Below are 19,882 nucleotides of genomic sequence, written 5' to 3'. Positions count from 1 at the left end.
ACAAAAAAACAAAAACAGAGCAAACTAAACCTGAATCAAGCAGAAGGAAGGAAATAAGATTAGAGTAGAAAGAAATATAATAGAGAATAGGAAAGCAATAGAAGAAATCAATGAAACCAAAAGCTGTTTTCTTGGAAAGATGAACACCATTGATAAGTTAGTTAACTAACAAAGAAAAAAAAAAAAGACTCAAGTTAGTAAAATCAAGAGTGAAAGACAGGATACCACCACTGATCTTCTGGAAATAAAAAGGATAATTTTAAGGGAAAACCATAAACAACTACATGCCAGTGTAGTTGTAGTGTATAACAACTAAAAACCCAGCTGTAATGAACAAATTCCTGAAAAGATACAAATTATTGGGACTGCCTCAAGAAGAAACAGAAAAGTCTGAGTAGATCTGTGAAAAGCAAAGAGCTTGAACTATTAACTTTAAAACTTCCCACAAAGAAAACCCCAGGCTCAGATGGTTTCACTTGTAAATTCCATCAAACTTGTAAAGAAGAATTAATACTAATCTTTCACCAACTCATACAGAAAACAGAAGGTGAAACATTTCCCAGGTCATTCTGTGAAGCCAGGATTATCCTGATTAAAAAACAAGCAAACAAACAATAAAACTGGACAAGAGCATTGCAAGAAATGAAAACTATACTTATTAAGACACCATTTCTTAATAAGATGAACAAAAAATCCAAAAGTTTAATAACACATTATATAGACAAAGCTGCGGGGAAACAATTCTCATAAAATACTGGTGGAAATGCAAGATGGTGCAACCTCTATGGCAGAGAAGGCAATGGCAACCCACTCCAGCGTTCTTGTCTGGAGAATCCCAGGGATGGCGGAGCCTGGTGGGCTGCTATCTATGGGGTCACACAGAGTCAGACACGACTGAAGCAACTTAGCAGCAGCAACAGCAGCAACCTTTATGGAGGGAAACTTTGCAATGTTAGCAAAATTATGTGTGCATTTACCCTTAATTCTAATAATTTCACTTCTAGGAAACTAGCCTAGAGATGACTGGCAAAATACAAAAGGACACATGGCAAGGCTTTTTGCTGCTCGGTGATTTGTAAAGACCAAAACTCACCCAAGTGTCCATCTGGTTGAATCAATTTTCATGCATTCACTGAAGGATTCAGAATACACAGCTACAAAAAAGAAATGAGACACGGCTAAGTAATGCCTCCCCAAAGTGGAGAATATAAATACAAAAAGCAAGGTGGGAAAAAGTGTATAAAGTCCTCTACCAGTTCCATGAAAAAAAAATACATGTGTCTATATAGACACAGAATTAATATTATATACTAATATTCAAAAGGAGAAAGATTAAACAAAAAATATTTTAAAGTTTACTTTACACTTTAAAGTAAATAAACTTTAGGAGAAAATAGATATAGTAGCCAGACACAAAGAAAAAACCTTCTTTGCAGTTTTGAGTTTGCAATAATGTAATCATTTTCAGTTCAGTTCAGTCGCTCAGTCATGTCTGACTCTTTGCGACCCTATGAATCGCAGTACGCCAGGCCTCCCTGTCCATCACCAACTCCCAGAATTTGCCCAAACTCATGTCCATCGAGTCAGTGATGCCATCCAGCCATCTCATCCTCTGTCGTCCCCTTCTCCTCCTGCCCCCAATCCTATTTTATATAATTATAAAACAAAATTAAATTGAGAAGCCAATCTCTAAAAACCCAGGGGAAAATTCCATAAGTGAATCCAACTATGTATCATTTTTGCTGAGTAGCCACACAAGGCAGAATCATTTTAAGTAATGTGAAAACCCTGATGGGATATATGTGTGTGTGTACTAAGTGTCTTCAGTTGGGTTCAGCAGTTTGGGACCCCATAGACTGTAGCCAGCCAGGTTCCTCTGACCATGAGATTCTCTAGGCAAAATACTGGAGTGGGTTGCTAGGCCATCCTCCAGGGGATCTTCCTGACCCGGGATAGATCTGATATCTCTCTGTCTCCCACATTGGCAGGTGAGTTCTTTAGCACTTGAGCCACCTGGGAAGTCCTTGATGGGATATACCTCAGACCAAAAAGAAAAATAAAACAATATTTTAAACTGCTTTCGGTAATTTACGGGTCACAGTAATACTGTTGCTCTGAAACTTTACCTAAGTTAAAGCAAAAGAGAAACTGTGTCAATGACCTGAAGATAAGAGAGCATAAAGAAAGAGACATAGATATAAAATCAAGAACTTTAAAGAAAATCAGTTTCTAAATCTGAATGGGAAATTATCAGTATGAACTCATGATGAATTTTCTTTTATGTATATTATCTAAATTAATATATGTGATAAAAATCACATATGTTTTTATTAACATAACCTGTTAGCATATCATGTTCCTTTCTGGTCCTTTTTTCTCTAAGTATATTTTTATAGCTGGAATCAAACTGTACATAAAACTTACTCATATTTTCCTCCTAGTATTAATCATATTGAAAATTAAAATATTAAAATAGAATATATTAAAATATTAATAATATTTTAAAATAATGTTTTATTCAACTGCAAACATCCAAAATATCATTTCAACATGCAATCAGTAAAAAATACGATCACCAGTCTTGGCCATTTCATGTGTTTTATGCATAGATTTCATCTCAAATTGAACGGGCCATGTTTCATGTTCTCAGTGAGCAGGCAGATGGGGCTGGGACCACTGTGTTGCATGTGGCAGTCCCAGGGGGCTGGGCTCAGCACACTGGTCCCAGGGAGGATGGGCATTGGCTTGCAGAGGTCTGGGGATCGATCCCATTCTCTCCATCTTATCTGACCCTGAGAAGGGCCTAAATGACCAGTGACAGTCGTGTCCACTGACTGGAGAGCCACTTACTGGCTGGCTGGGATGGGGTTGGTCCTTGACACTGATCACCAGGTTTCACGTTCTGCAGCCATGGTGGGGCTGACCATAGAGGCAGCGACAGGGAAGGCGGGAGGCCTCCCTAGTTGCTCCAGTCTGATTCCTGATGCCCCAGAAGCGCCCAGCACCCATAATTTTGCCTCGAGCCATGCAGTCAGACCTACAGCCACCTGCAGCCCACCTTCTGCCCAAAAAGACTCCTGCTAAAAGCTGTGAGCCCATCAGGGATGTGGTCTACAGGGCATAGAACCCTGCTGCTAGGCCAGAGCTGCTTCAGGGCGGGCACTGCCGACTCACTCCAGGCTGTGTGCATGGGCAAAGCTTGGCAGGAGTCACACTTTACCCGACCCTGGCACCCACTCTGCTGGGACAAAGCTGTCAATCTTTAGTGGGGAGAGACCTGAGACAAGCTGCTGAAAGCAAAGGATAGACCTCCTCTCCCCAGGCCCCCTGCACAATCCTGCATCCACCTCCAAACTTCAGAGGCTCCCCAAGCCTCTGGGCATCCCCCAGGTGTGGGTATGTCCTCCTGCAGCTGGCGGTGGGGGCTGGTCCCAGGCTTGGCCTGGTTCCAGGAGCTCTACAGGGTGGACCTGACAGCCTGGGCCAGTTAGGGTCCTGCCCGCCTCTTACAAAGTCTGGGCAAACAGCCTCTTGACTCACATGATCCTCAGTCTACTCATCTGTAAAGTGGGAACTCCCCTAATGCCCCTCGGTTCCAGTCTGCCTGCATCTCTGTTGGCTCCTCTGTGATGACAGATGGAACCCAGGCTGAGGAGACTTGCAGCCTTCTCTGTTGGGGAGGTGTTCCTTGTGTGGAAGGCCATGGGTGGGAGAATTTCAGGGCTCGGGTTTCTTCTTTCCTCAATTCATGTCCATTGAATCGGTGATGTTATTTAACTATCTCATCCTCTCCTGTCCCCTTCTCCTTTTGCCCTCAATCTTTCCCCCCATTAGGGTCTTTTCCAATGAGTCAGTTCTTCCCATCAGGTGGCCAAAGTATTGGAGCTTCAGCATCAGTCCTTCCAATGAATATTCAGGGTTGATTTCCTTGAAGACTGACCTGTTTGATCTCCTTGATCACTGGACTACTCATTACAGCAAACCTTAGAAGCTCTCATCAGGGTAGATGTCAGGTGACTGTGGACATAGGTCATTTGGGCTGTGGTTGGAGTGGGGACCTGGGGCTCAGAGGCACCAAGACAAGGCTGACAGTCACATGGGACTCACGTCCACCTCGACCTCTGGCCCAGCCTCAGATGATGTGAAAGGATTAGGGTAATTAGGGCACTGCCTTCAAGCCAAGAGTCTGCTGAAAGAGCCAGTTATGTCCAATTGTCTCAATTATTCAAATAGTGCTGACATTTTTAGCTGGGGGGAAGGGTCACTTCAAAGGGAAAGTTCTCGCTCCCCTCCTCCCGCCTCCCCAAACCCCAAGGCTGCTTTCGTGGCATCGACATTGAACAGCCTGGTGGGCTGGGCTTTGGCTTCCTTTTTGGGCCTGGAAGCGAGGTCACAAGCCTCATGGGGATCATGAGAGCTCAGTATGGGGGCTCACGTGCTCCTCATGTGGACGCCCCCTCTTAAAGGGTTGGCCCTCCTCTGCCAGCCTCCTGCCTGGCCAGAGGAGGAGGCGGAAAGAGGCCAGCTGCACCCTCTTGGCCCCGCGTTGGGGCAGGTAAGCTCAGGTGTGGGGAAGTGTTGGAGGTGTAGGACTCAGCTTCCTGGGGCCTCCAGCTCCTCTCCTGTGGACCCTGGCTGGACAAGGTCATGTGGGAAGAGCCAGTGAATCCATGTTCCCTGAAGGGACAAGCCTATGGAACTGGCCACCACCAGGCTCCAGTGTCTAAATGCAGATGCCAGGGTTCTGCTGAGAAGCTCCAGCTCCAGGGCTTGGCCTCCTGGCCTTTACTCCCTAGCATCTTACCTTGGTTTCCTGCTTCCTGCAGAATGTCCATCTGTGCGTCTTCCTCTTGGCCGGGATGTCCCTGTAACCCTTTATTAGCTGACATTTTAGCTGTTAGTTAAAACCTCGGTGGAAAGATTGATTGGCTGTGAAGGAAGATGGAGATTCCTTCTCACTGCTAGGGGGCGGGGGGTGGGAAATGGGAACTGGCTTCTAGAAGGCAGTTCACCTGCCAGTGCAGGAGATCCAGGAGACGTGGGTTTGATCCCTGGAGAAGGGCATGACCCCTGGAAGAGGGCATGGCAACCCACTCCAGTATTCTTGCCTGGGAAATCCCATGGACACAGGAGCCTGGCGGGCTACAGTCCATGAGGTCACAAAGAGTTGGACACAACTTAGCATGCACACACGCCCAAGTCCAACAACTGCACAACTAAGGATATGTCCTAAGGCAATAATCCCGATGGATTAATGTAGATGTAAGCCAACATTTATAGAGTGCTGTTTACTACAGTAAGACACAGGGAACAACAAACGCGGAAATAGAGGACTGGACACATAATCATGGTCTATCTACAAGGTGAAATGTAGTCTTTTTTTTTTTTTTTTGATGTGGACCATTTTTAAAGTCTTTACTTAATTTGTTACAATACTGCTTCTGTTGTATGTTTTGGGTTTTTGGCCTTGAGCCATCAAGGATTTTAGCTCCCTGACCAGGGATAAAACTCTCCTCTCTAGCACTGGAAAGTGAAGTCTTAACCACTGGACAACCAGGGAAGTCTTTGTAATGTATTAACTTTTTAAACGACAGAGAAGAATGAATAACGACAAAGCAGGATAATCATAGTTTTCATTACACACATGTGCACACGCTCACACACACACACACACATCTTATCTATTCATAGGAAAAAGCCAAGGAATACATTGAAATGCTAGCCATTATTTTAAATGCAGTTAGTATGTGTGATGTTTATTTATTCCTTTGTACATTTCTTTTTCTTTTACTTTAACAAAATTCAATAACAAATACATTTTCCTTTTGTTACCAGAAAATTTGTAAACTTTAGCAAATATTAGCAAAAATAGTGGGAATGTGGGGAAGGTTGAAAATATTTACAGGATTTGTTCTCGGTTGACCAGGGGTAGGCGATGGGAATAAAAGAAGAGAGAGAGGTCAGGAGAAAAAAGACAAGACAGATTTGCTGAGTCTGAAGTAAGTATTTATGGAGGAATTAAGAGGGACGATCGGCCTCTATGGGAGAGGACCTTAGTAATACAGGTCTGATTTTGGGAAAGGGTTGTCTTTGGGAATGTTCACCAAATTACAAAAATGTAATTTTTAGTTTGCAAAAGCAAACTATTGAGCAAAAAAGAATATATATATATATAATATATATAGATATATATAATTTGATTTGTTTATTTATGGCTGGGATAGCTCTTCATTGCTGTGTGGGCATCACTCTAGTTGTGGCCAGTGGGGGGTACTCTCTAGTTGCGGCGCTCAGGCTTCTCTTATTGCAGAGCACGGACTCTAGGGCACCCAGACTTCAGTAATTGTGGCTCCTGGGCTCTAGAGCACAAGCTTCGTTGCTCCACAGCATGTAAGATCTTTCCGAATCAGAGATCGAATCCATGTCTCCTTCATTGGCAGGAGGATTCTTTACCACTGAACCCCCAGGGAAGCCCCTCAAGCAGCAGTTTTGATTCATGGCATTTGCAGTGATATTTGTCCCATAAAGTGATCATTCCCTGCCATGTATTTTAGGCCCCAGAAAATGTAACTGGAAATGTCAACCAGTGCCGAGGGTATTTGCTGTCATGGTTTATGTTTTATTAGTTATTTTTCAGCAGAAGTCAGGGCTTGTGTTGGGTTTGGCTCCTTTGAAACTTCATTTATTTACTTTGCAAAGTTGATAAGTACAAGGCACAGAAAGATGTGCAGGCATTTAAGTGGTTGGTCTTCATTCTGAACTAAGTGAAAACAAAGCAGACTTTCTATTAACTTACAGTCCTCTTGACCTGGAGCACTAGGTATTCTTAGAAAATTCTCTCTTACTTTGTTTGAAAATGTTTTAAAGATGTCCTATAATTTTGTGTGCATGTGTGCACGTTTGTGTGTGTGTGTGTGTTAAAGTTCTAGATCTGGGAAAATAGAAGCCCTCATCCAGAGGACTAATGAGACCCAGTCCTTGTCCTAGACATTAATGGCAATCAACATTTAAACACCTCCGTTAAAAAGACAGTCACCAGGGATGTATTAATATGCAGAGAGATCTGTCCCCAGACATCATTGTACATTGTAGAGTAGCTGTATCCAAACAAAAATGAGCCATGTTAAAAAAAATTAGTGAAATATAAAAACATATTTAACTCAATATATCCCCAATATGATCATTTCAAAATGTGGTCAACATAAAAAGCGTATTAGTGAGATACTTTTTGTCTGTTTTTGAATGCGTTTCTACCTAGTAGCTCAGTTGTGTCTGACTGTTGTGTAGAAACAACAGTCCAGTTGTGTTCACAGACACCATGGACTGTAGCCTGCAAGGCTCCTCTGTCCATGGGATTCTCTAGGCAAGAATACTGAAGTGGGTCGCCATTCCCTTCTCTAGGGGATCTTCTCAGGAATCAAACCCATTTCTCCTGCATCTCCTGCATTGGCAAGCAGATTCTTTACCACTGAGCCACCTGGAAAAAATCCTCCCAAACACTTTTTCTTTTCTTTCTTTCTTTCTTTTTTGGGGTGGGAGGAGTGGGGTGACAGTAATGCAAAGCACATAGGATCTTAGCTCCCCAAACAGGGATCAGATCCACATCCCTTCATTGGAAGGTGAAGTTTTAATCACTGGACCTTCAGGGAAGTCCCCACTTTTCTTTCTAAGGTCCATTGTTAGACATGGCAAATGATAACTTGCTGTTTTACACATAAATTCACAGCATATCCCAACTCAGACCAGCCAGATTTAAGATGTTCTATGACTGCCATGTTGAACTCAACATTTACACCTCAAGGTTGGTTCTTGCACAGCTAGATCGTGCCAGAAAAATCTTATTACAACTTTTTTTTGGATTCAAAATAGAGATAGTTCTGTTCTCTATCCTCCTTAAAGGGAGGACCTCAAAAGCATCTGCCCATTTTGGAGAAAAATTTTTGAATCTGCCAGAGAAGACAGATGTGGGACAGAGCCATGAAGGGGAGTCAGGCCGGCCACCTGGCCATGAGACTGACCAAGCTTGTGGCTTCACCATGTCATTGTGTCTTATGTCTCAATGCCCCCTAACTTCCCAGTTGTTCAGTCACTCAGTCGTGTCAAACTCTTTGTGACCCCATAAACTGCAGCATGCCAGGCTTCTCTGTCTACCACTATCTCTCAGAGTTTGCTCAAACTCATGTCCATTGAGTCATTGAGTCAGTCATCCAATCATCACCTCCCAGAGCCCCTACCAAAGTCCTAACTCCTCCACTGCCTGTTTCCTCATCTGTGAAACCACAGTGAGGGAGCCCATGGTCTCTGCATGGCCCCCACCCCAAATGCATCCAGGTTTGAGCGGGCATCACTGTGCCCATCACAGCAGAGAAGGGAGTCCTGGCATTCTTCCCTGTCCTGCTGTCCCCTCTTCAAGAGCACTTTCTTCATCTCTCCTGTGTCGGGGGACTCAACGCCTCTTGCAGCTGTGCGGGAGGTCTGTCAGCCTGAGTTCCCACATCCCCAGGGCAGTGCAGGACAGCCAGAGGTCAAGGTTTTCACACGGGGACCTCTCTCGCAGTTAATAACAGCAGCGAATTCTCCTCCTGATACAAAGGTCAAACCAAGTCCACGTGTGGGCCCCATGCAGCCCTGGATGAGAGCGCAAGACGTCTGCTCTAAATAGACACATGAGACCAGCGGTTTCTTTTGGCTAAATTGGTCCACAAATCACCATTTCACTGTGGCCTTTGCTGTTAATTTTGGCCCAAGAAGCAGGGCCACTGAGTAAACAGAGACTCACCCAGCAGCAAACCAGCTCTTAGTTCTGAAGCCACTTCCTGAGGCCCAGACCAGGCTGCCCTGTCGCCCCAGCCCCACCCTCCCCACCTTCCCTGGGCACCCCCACTTCAGCTCTGCCTTCTCCAGGCTGTGCCCTGCCCTGCTCCTCCCACCTACACCTCCCCAGAGGCCCCTCCCCATCCACATGAACCCCTTCCAGAAGGTCCTGATGCCACCCCTATTCTGGATGGGGGTGGGGGTGCAGGGTGAGGCTGGCTGTCTACAGCGCCTCAGGACTTGGCTCTAAATCCACATGAAAGTCCAGCAAATGTCCTGATCGTGAGATCTGGTAGCTACTCCCCAAGTTGTACAAACGTTACTTGGGGCTTTTTATTGTTAATAGCAGATACTTTTTTTTTTTTTTTTCCTTTCTTTGAAAACAAAACAAAAAGACGAGCTGGCAGGGCCATCAACCCGCCCGCCTCTGACCTCCTTCCCGCAAACCTGGTTAGTCCATCAAGGACACATGATCCTCAGCAGGCCCCTGAGACACTGTGTCTGTCCTCCACCGCCCAGACCTTGTGTCCCCAGCCCTCTCCCCTGCTCCTGGGGACTCAATGCCAGACGCCTTCCTCTCTACTTCCTGTAGTCTCTCCATCAGCAATCTCTCTGATTCCCATTATCTAGAGTTATCTAGATATCACTATACCCTGGGTCTCATTCATGCAACCAGATGACCCCTTTCCCTCCCTGCAGGTCCAGTGGGTGCCTGGAGCCTGAGGTGTTCACTGCAGGGGGCTGGATTGTCTTCCTCAGGCCTGGGCCTGCGTGGCCCCACCTCCATAAATTGCACCCCCAGCCACCCAGCTCCACCAGTCAGGAACTTAGGTTCGCGATTAGGCCCCTCCCCTTCCTCCATCCCCATTAACATCAGGTCCTTTCCCAGCCCCGCCAGCACCACCAAATATCCCATCTGCCTGCTACTGAACCTTCTTCCTCAAGTAAGAGAAATTGACTAGAGGACAGACCAGGCAAGGCTTTTTCTTCTACTATTAGGAATTGCTGTTCATTTGTGTTATTTTATTATTAGTTATTATTCTATTATTAGTTATTGTTAATCTCTTACTGTGCCTAATTTATAAATTAAACTTTATCATAGGTGTGTATGTATGGGAAAAGGCATAGTATATCCCGAATTTGGTCCTGTCTGGGTTTTGGGCATCAACTTGGGGTCCTAGCATGTAACCTCTGTAGATAAGGGAGGGGGGGCTATTGGAATGACCAGGATTTCCATTTATGTGTGTGTGTGTGCCCCTTTAGTTGCTTGGTCATGTGCGACTATTTCGTGACCCCATGAACTGTAGCCTACCAGGCTCCTCTGTCCATGGAATCCTCCAGGCAAGAATACTGTAATGGGTTGCCATTTCCTTCTCCAGGGGATCTTCCTGAACCAGGGATTGAACCTGCGTCTCCTGTAGGACTTCCCAAATACTGCACTAATATCATCCCAGTTGAAGCTCAGAACTATGCAAAGCAGTGTCCCTTTCAGAGACAGGAAAGTTGCAGCTCAGTGTGGTGGGCAGTGCTCCCACATTCCCCTACTCAGCTTCCTGCGCTCTTTCAGATGGGAGCCAATTCCCCAGGACAGGGGTTCCTATTACCCTGCTCCAAGGCATTTCAAATAACCACTTCTACCCTGAAAAAAAAATGCTTCTCAATTTCTGTTAAAAAAATAAAATAAAATAACTATTTGTGATGGAAGAGACTACTTCAGATGAGTGAGCGGGATCTAGCCTAGGGGCTGGGGGGACTTGGAGGGTTTATGAATGAACCTCAGGAGGCTCTGCTTCCTTTCATCTCTGTCCACGTGCCTTTCCTTAATCCCTTGGCCTGACTCAGCCTGGGGCATCCTCTGGAGGGCTGGGAGGACTGTTTACCGAGGGGCCCTCCACCCATCGCCTCTCACCTGAATTTGCCTCTGAGACTGAGCTCGCGCAACGTGAGCTGACCTGGGTGACTCCCTGCTCTGTGTGCCCAGCTGCCCTCAGGGGCCCAGGGATGGGCTGCTGCCCGCATCCCTGGCAACACTCCACCTGGGCTTCTGAATCACCCCTTAGTCACCAGGGGACAGTGAACACCACCCTTCCACCAGGCACTCCCACAGGAGACCAAGCAGGGCTGTGGCTTCTGAGATTCTTGTGGGAGGAAAAGGGTCAGATGAGAGAGGGAGGGTGTGTAGGAATAGGTTGCCAGAGGGGCTGGGGAGCAGGGAGCCAGAGAGCCTCCCTCCCGGGCCTCTTGACAGAAACTAGACCCTGTGAAGCATGACTGCCTGCATAGAGTGAGTGACTTCCGGGACCTCTTGTTCATCCTCAGAAGATTCTAGAACATTTCTGGAGACTAAGCAGTAACATAGCACCACAGACTTGATGGATATGAATCTCCCACAAAAATCACAGGAGCCACAGTCCCGCTCCGTCCCCTGCAGGAGTGCCTGCAGTAAACTCCAGGAGACAGTGAAGGACAGGGGAGCCTGGAATGCTGCAGTAGTCCATGGGGTGGTAAATAGTCGAACCCAACTGAGTGACTGAACGACAACAACAAGCAGCAACTGGAATTTTGGAACTGGATTCTTCCTAACTAAACTAAAAAAAGAACAGGAAAAATTCAGAGTTAATACTAAAGCAAAGCCTTTCTTTCCTCAGGGAAAGTATGGTAATCACATGCTAGCTTTTTCCTTAGAAAAAGAATGGATTTTTGGTGAAGCAGAGGGAAGTGGGTTGAGCTTGGAGCTGTGTGGATACCAGTTGCTACCCTCGCCCATGGCTATAAGCAGAGTCAGTGCTGGGCTGAAAAGCCCTGAAAAGCCCCCTCCTGAGTTGGGGGAGCAGATGCCAGGCTGATGCCCCTGGAGGCCCACAGATGCCCTGCACCTGCAGGAACGGTGCCTGGGGCACTGGGTGGTGGGGGCGTTTGAATACTGCCTGTGACAGAATAGATGTGACTATGTCTGAGGCATGTTACTGCCGGCCCAGTTCCTTACCCACCTCAGCATTTGAGACCCTGCAGGGCAGATGGCTCGTCCACCTTGTGATGACAGGGTCCTGAGCCTAGTTTTCCAAGGGGCTAGACCCTGGCTTTCTGATTTCCCACATGCATGCATGCATGTGTGCCCTGTCGCTAAGTTGTATCCATCTCTTTGCGACCCCATGGACTGTAGCCCACCAGTCTCCTCTGTCCATGGGATTTCCCAGGCAAGAACACTGGAGTGGGTTGCCATTTCCTCCTCCAGGGGATCTTCCCAACCCAGGGATCGAACCTGAGTCTTCTGCATTAGCAGGTGGATTCTTTATCACTGTGCCACCTGGGAAGCTCCCCTGATTTCCCATACCTGGTCATTAACAGTTTTCTGTGAAGGGCCCACTTGTTGGTTTCTTATGCAGAGGTGGGGTGGAGGCACTGGGAGGAAGGGTCAGTGAGCCATTAAAGGGAGTGGGGCCTGGACAGGGATCAGAGGGTGGGAGCCAGAAAGGGTGGGCGGGACTAGGGGGCAGGGCCGAAGATGAGGCAAAAGACTGAAGGGTGTTCCAAGGTCATGTCTCTATAGCTCCTGTGACCATTCCCCAGCCTTTACTTGTCTTTCATGACCTTTGGAGTTTTGAAGGTCAGTGATTTCAGTTATTTTCCAGGATGCTCCTCAATTTGGTTGTCTAAAGTTTCCTCCCTATAGATTCAGATTTTGCATTTTAGGCAATTTTTCTTCTCTGCATTTCATCTAGAGGCTCATGGTGAATATTCGTTTCATTGCTGGTAACAGCTCACTTTATTTTAGGTGGTATTCACCAGATTTCTCCAACCTGTCAGGTTATTCATTTCCCCAACCTGTCAGGTTATTCATTTCCCCTTTGTGATTAAGAAATATCTGTGGGAGATGCCTTGAGATTATGTAAGTGTACTGTTACTTTCCAGTCCTTTACCCATGGCATGTAGATTTCAACAAAGATTCTTGACAGTTGCCCAATGTTGGTTTTCTTTATTTTCTTTATTTTTTTTTAGTATTTATTTACTTGGCTGTGCCAGGTCTTAGTTGTGGCATGCGGAATCTAGTTCCCTGACCAGGGCTGGAACCCGGGCCCCCTGCATTGGGAGGGTGACTAAAAAATGCAAGAAACAGATTTCCCATCTCCCCTATACATTTATTTGTGTATAAATTTATGCCATTGTGAGTTCATGGATCGTTATTTCAGCCAAAGGGTTACAGTTCTTTATTGTGATCGTTTAGTTTCATGCTCACATCCCAGATAAAGCCAGTGAGAACCCTTTCAAAGAGGGTTCTGTGTTTTCTGACAAGTTCCCAAGTGGAAAGTAAACACTTCCTTACTTTCTGGCACAAGATGTTCCAAGCTCTTCTTGTACTTTCTCTGCCCCAGATCTGGATTCAGTCACTTGTCCTAGGAGCCCTGGCTTTTTTTAGTGGAGAATGTTGTTTAGAAACAAATATTTGCACACTAAGTATATTCATTTCTGTCAGAGTGTTTTTAGGCCCTTTTGGTGGATGGAACCAGGAAATAAATATACATATATGTACATGTGTGGTCAGCCGATGATCCCCAGTGATCCCCAGTCTCCTGAACTCTGTGCTTTGTGTAACCATGTTGGTCTCAGCCTGTAGACAATGAAGCCCGGCTAGGCATGCCCAGGGCATTCACCCAGGCCTCACTGCAGGGAGCCCCACAGACATCACCCCTCTGGGACTAATGTGGCTGCCCTAGCCTTTGTGGTTCTTATTCTGATTGCAAAATACACTTCAGCCAAGACCAAGGGAACTTGGAGGAATAAGATTTATTAGTCACAGGTCCTGGAGGGTCTATGGCACACTTGAGGGATGGCCACACACCAAGGTCATACATTCCATCATTCAGAGTTTTAAACGGGAAAACTTAAACCTGCACAGAAAACCGCACACAGATGTTTATGGCATCTTTATTTGGAACTGACACAGTTTAGATGCAACCAACTTCAGAGGGTAGATGGGTAAATAAACTGTGGTACATCCAGACCATGGAATATTATTCAACACTAAAAAAAGAGTTATTTGTCAGAAAGGCATGGTAGAAGCTTAAAGGAATACAACTAAGTGAAAGAAGGGGCTTCCAGGTGACACTGCTTGGTAAGGAACCTGCCTGCCAATGCAGGAGACATAAGAGACACAGGTTTGATCCTTGGGTCAGGAAGATCCCCTGGAGGAGGCATGGCAACCTACTCCAGTATTCTTGCCTGGAGAATCCCATGGATACAGGAGCTTGAAGGGCTATAGTCCATAGCATCGCACAGAGTCAGACACGACTGAAGCGACTTAGCACGCATGCAAGTGGAAGAAGCCAACCTAAAGGGACTTTAGAGTGGATGATTCCAACTATACAACGTCCTAGAAAAGGTGCAACTATGGAGAAAGTAAAAATTCAGTGGTTTCCAGAGATTAGGAAGAGGGAGGGATGAATAGGCAGAGGACAGAAGATTTTTGGGGCAGAAAATACTGTGTATGATACTATAATGGTGGATAGAAGTCATTTTGATTTGTCAAACCATAGACTGTACGATGCCAAGAGTGAAATAACACATATTATCCACTTCAGGTGGTGATGATTTGTCAATGTAGATTCGACTTTGGTAAAAAATACACTACCCTGGGGAGAAGGCAACGGCACCCCACTCCAGTACTTTTTGCCTGGAAAATCCCATGGACAGCGGAGCCTGGTAGACTGCAGTCTCGTGGGGTCGCTAGAGTTGGACACGACAGAGCCACCTCACTTTCACTTTTCACTTTCATGTATTGGAGAAGGAAATGGCAACCCACTCCAGTGTTCTTGCTTGGAGAATCCCAGGGACGGGGGAACCTGGTGGGCTGCCGTCTATGGGGTTGCACAGAGTCGGACATGACTGAAGCGACTTAGCAACAGCAGCAGCAGCAGCACACTACCCTGGTGGAGAACGTTGATAAGGATGGGGGGCAGGGAGTTTATGGGAAATCTCTGTACCACCCTTTCGATTTTGTTGTAAACCTAAAATGGCTCTAAAAAAAATAAAGTTTTAATTTTTAAATTTTTAAAATAGAAGTGTAGTTGATTTACAATGTTGTGTTAGTTTCAGGTGTACAGCAGAATGATTCAGTTATCTGTATCTATATCTATGTATCTTTGGCACATTGTGCAGTGTGTGGGATCTTAGTTCCCTGACCAGGAATTGAACCCAGGTCCCACGGTGACAGCACTGAGTCCTAACCACTGGACAACCAGGGAATTTCCACATATTCTTTTTCACATTCTTTTCCTTTATAGATTATTACAAGATATTGAGTATAGTTCCGTGTGCTATACAGTAGGTCCTTATCTTTTATCTGTTTTATATATAGTGGTATGCATCTGCTAATCCCAAGCTCCTAATTTATCCCTCCCTACCAACCTTTCCCCTTTGGTAACCATAAATTTGTTTTCTGTGTTTGTAAGTCCATTTCTGTCTTGTAAATAAGTTTGTTTGCATCACATTTTTAGATTCCACATAAAAGCAATATCATACGATATTTGTCTTTCTTTATGGCTTACTTCACTAAGCTTAACAAAAAATAAAATCTTAAAAAAAACTGAGCAGGGCACCAGGCTATGGGCGCCTCCTTTCCACCCAGGTCTCTGAGGCCTCTAGGTCTCCCTCTGGGGGAGCCACTGCCAGCTGCTCGTGGGGTATCATTCCCATACATGGTGTCTATTTTCTAGAAATTATCCTGTGGCTTGCTTTTTCACTTACCATAGCTCAGTGATTTTCCCCTATCGATAGAACAAGAACATCCTATTCTCTTTCAAAAAATTTTTTTGTTTTCTCAAAGAATTGCATTGATGACTATTCTATGATTTGGGTAATAATCCCCTACTGATAAGCAGTAGGTGACTCCCAGCCTTTTGATATCACAGACAGTGATGCAGTAAATAGCCTTGGGCCTGTGTCAGCTTGTTTAGGCACATTTGCAGAATAAAATCCTAAAAAATGGCGAGTGAAAACATATAAGCTTTGTAACTGCAACAAATGATTGCCAAATTACCCTTGATGGTAAATGTACCAGTTTTCAGCCCCAGCATCAATGTTACATGAGGCCCCAGTTCTTCACAATCTTCAATATTTTTAATTATAAAAATAACAGTTGGTGAATCTGAGCACCAGTTAGAAATATTACTTATAAAATGACTATAGTGCAATGGGGCCTGGGAGTCTAGAGAAGACCAGGTTCTTGACAGCAAATCGAAGACCTGATCAGAATGACTTCCCTGATGGTCCAGTGGTTAAGACTTTGCTTCCCAATGCAACAGACATGGATTCCATCTCTGGTTCAGGGGCTAAGATCGCACATGCCTTGTGGCCAAAAAACCAAAACATGAATGGAAACAATATTGTAGCAAATTCAGTAAAGACTTTAAAAATGGTCCACACACAAACACACATCTTAAGGAAAAACAAAACAAAACAAAGACCTGATCAGAGACTGGACAATTTTGTCAGCTTTTCCAATAACTCAGGTCCCACCAGGCTCCGCAGGGCACTGGCTGGCTCTAGGGGCACCATCATTCCCTTTCTGTAGACTCTGATTTTCATGCAAAGCACAGGTTTCCTAGCCCTACGGAAACCACAAAAGCATATTTCTGAGCCATTTCTCTTAAAAGGAACCAGAGGTAAGATCCTGAAAGGCTTGCATTCACCGTTCTTGGAGGTGTTTATTCAGATGTTTTGGGCAGACTCACCGTTACTATTCATTTTATAAAAGTAAAATAATGAATTCTGAGGTTGGTTTGGGAATATCTCAGTCTAATGTCCACTTTTTTCCTCTTCTAGGGACAGAAAGCTTGGATAGAAAAAACCTTTTGCAAACGAGAATGTATCTTTGTCATTCCCAGCACTAAAGACCCTAACAGGTAAATTGGAAGCCATAATTAAGACGTTATTCAAAATATCCCTTGTCCACCAGCTGCCAGCAACTATTCTGGTGTTTGAGGGAATGGGAGGAGGAGTCAAGGATGCCCAGAACTTATTCTCCATGTGAGTCATTAAGCAGAGAGTCACCTGGGCTATAAACTCCTGTCAGGATGCAGACAGCCAAAATGACCTACAGATTCAATGTAATCCCTATCAGAGTTCTGGCTGACTTCGTTATAGAAATCGACAAACTGATTGGCATGGAATTGCAAGGGATCCAGAATAGCCAAAACAATCTTATAAAAAAGAACAAAGTAGAAGGGCTCATGTTGCTGCTGCTGCTGCTGCTAAGTCACTTCAGTCGTGTCCGACTCTGTGTGACCCCATAGACGGCAGCCCACCAGGCTCCCCAGTCCCTGGGATTCTCCAGGCTCATGTTACCTGATTTCAAAACTTCCTACAGTTCTACACTAATCAAGGTAGTGTAGTACTAAAATAAGGGTAGACATAAAGACCAATGTAATAGAACTGAGAGTCCAGAAAGAAGCCCACTTGTCTGTGACCTGTCTATGATTTTTTGGCAAGGTTATCTAACCTGATGGAGAAAGATTAGTCTCTTCATCAAATGATGCTGAAACAACTGGACATCGAGGTGCAAAGGAATAGCTTTAAGCCCCTACTTCACACCACATATAAAAATTAACTCCAAATCTATCACATATCAGATGTAAGGGCTAAAACTATAAAGTTCTTAGACAAAAACATAGAAGTTAATCTTTATGACCTTGGATTTGGCAAATGATTCTTTGAATTGACACCGAAAGTATGAGCAGCAAAAGAAATACACTTTCAATGTTAACTTGTGTAGAGAAATGTTTTACTAAAGCAATGGAAGAATTTAGCAATACTGAAACATCCTTGAGGGATGTTCATCCTTTGTCACAGAATCTCAGTGATTGGTGGCCGTAATCATGTTGTCAAGACACCAAAAAGAATTAAAGGACTTCCCTGGTGGTCCAGTGGTTAAGAATCTGCCTGCCAACTGCAGGGGACACAGGTTCAATCCCTGGTCTGGGAAGATCGCACATTCGTGGGGCAACTAAATCCCTGTGCTACAACTAACTGAGCCTGTGCTCTAGAGCCCATGCTCCACAGCAAGAGAAGTCACTGCAATGAGAAGTCCTCAACTTAACTATAGAGTACTCCCCGCTCACTGCAGCTAGAGAAAGCCCGGATGCAACAACAAAGACCCAATACGGCCAAAAATAAATAAATAAAAAATTTAAAATAAATACAACAATCCTTAAAAAAAAAAAAAGAATTAAGATGTGTTCAGTAAGAAAGGGTGGTCATCCAATATGTTTAAAATAGATATGCAATGATTATCTGGAAAAGGACACCATAAGGGGTATTTCTGTCCCCATTTAAAGCTGGATGAGGAAGGTGTTAGCCTGCTTCTATTCAGGTTAACACATCATTAGGAGGAGAATGTTCTAGAAAGACCAAGCTTTGTCTTTGTTTTCAGGTGTTGCTGTGGCCAGCTCACCAACCAACACATCCCTCCTCTGCCAAGTGTAACAGCCAGCAAAAATGGAGAGGAAAACAAATTGGTGGAAGTTCATCCTGAAAAATGGTCTGTTGGCAAACACACCCAGAGCTACCCCACAGATTCCTATGGGATTCTTGAATTCCAGGGTGGCGGATACTCCAACAAAGCCATGGTAAGAGAAGCCTTGGGAAGGGGTGTCATTAAGCCACAGCCTCCATCAGAGGCCCAGCCTCCCAGACTCTGAGACCGAAGATACCTGGGTCTTCTTTCAAGAGTGTGATGCAATCTTCCTAGAGTTTTCATTGTAAAGACAAGAAATATATCTGCACACTCCACTTTTTAGCCATGAAATTTGGAAACTGGGCACTATGATAAAGAACACATGGTGTGCTGTGCTCAGTTGTGTTTGACTCTTTGCAATCCCCTGGACTGTAGCCCTCCAGGCTCCTCTTTCCATGGTATTTGCCAAGCAAGAATACTGGAGTGGGTTGTCATTTCCTCCTCCAGGGACTGAACCCAGGTTTCCTGCACTGCAGGCAGATTCTTTATTGTCTGAGCCACAAGGGAAGTCCCAAGAGTATTGGAGTGGGTTGTCATTTCCTTCTCCAGGGCATCTTTCTGAATCAGGGATCGAACATGCATCTCCTGCATTGCCAGGCGGGTTCTTTATCACTGAACCACCAGGGAAACACAATATGCTTTAAATCTATACCAAGAATCACAGTCCAGCCGGACTCTACAAAGACACTGTTCCATCTCCAGGGATAAGAGACGAATTATGTCATTTGGTTTTTAGGGTTGTTTGGGGCTTTGTTTTGTCTTTTCTATTAAATAACTGCAGGCATTGAGCCACCCTTATATGGGTGAGGAGCGCCTGGAAATATTTCTCTCTGAAGTCCAAGCCCAGCCTCCCTTGGCGGGCATTCAGCTGGTCCGAAAAGACAAGAAGACGGCAGCCTTGCACATTTGCATGTAAACAGGGAGTGCCCTCTGCCTTTCTGAGGAGCCCTGCCAGAGAGGGGAGGCGGCAGCACTGGGAGCCCTTTCAGCCCATTCTAAATAATACTCCCACGGTCCCTGTCAGGCCATTTTTGCTATTTTATTCTATTTCACTGGCCCAACATCATTGTTCAGATAAAATTCAGAAGTGTTCCAAGCAAATACCATAGCATTGGGTCCTCCAGAAGGGCGCCCTGCCTACTGGCCAGGACACAAAGAGGCATTTCACAGGGGCCAGTGCATGGACTCATTAACCTCTTCTTCACCTTGAGGGAAAGGTCCAGCCCCGAGATCAGTTACAAGCCCCATTTCCAGCACCCATCCCCTCTAAGACATCCTGTCCCGCATCCAGCTGAGCCAGCTTGGGACCTTTTTTAAAAAAAATTTTATCGGACTACAGTTGATTTTCAATGTTGTGTTAGTTTCTGGTGTACAGCAAAGTGAATCAGCTATACATATACGTATATCCAATCTTTTACAGTCTTTTCCCATACAGACCATGAGCAAGTTCCCTGTGCTATACAGGAGGTCCTTATTAGTTCTCTATTATATGTATAGTACTGTGTGTAAATGTCAACTGGAATTTCCCCATTTATCCCTCCCCCACACCTTGGATTC

At 45.0% G+C, this 19,882-nt stretch overlaps 1 protein-coding gene across 1 annotated transcript in view; it reads left to right on the top strand.

The window, feature by feature from the left end:
* TRPM1 (transient receptor potential cation channel, subfamily M, member 1) overlaps positions 1-19,882 on the top strand; it is a 116,811-nt gene that overhangs the window by 38,527 nt on the left and 58,402 nt on the right. Inside the window, exons 3-5 of the mRNA XM_010843394.1 lie at positions 4,467-4,555; positions 16,636-16,715; positions 18,242-18,437. Coding sequence (XP_010841696.1) covers positions 4,467-4,555; positions 16,636-16,715; positions 18,242-18,437 — 365 coding nt within the window. The remainder of the gene's footprint in view (positions 1-4,466; positions 4,556-16,635; positions 16,716-18,241; positions 18,438-19,882) is intronic.

The sequence above is a fragment of the Bison bison genome, unplaced genomic scaffold, assembly GCF_000754665.1.
Source record: "Bison bison bison isolate TAMUID 2011002044 unplaced genomic scaffold, Bison_UMD1.0 scf7180017864181, whole genome shotgun sequence".
In the NCBI taxonomy this organism is placed as follows: Eukaryota; Metazoa; Chordata; class Mammalia; order Artiodactyla; family Bovidae; genus Bison; species Bison bison.
Note: the sequence above shows the minus strand (reverse complement) of the source record. Positions and strands in the feature narration are given on the sequence as shown.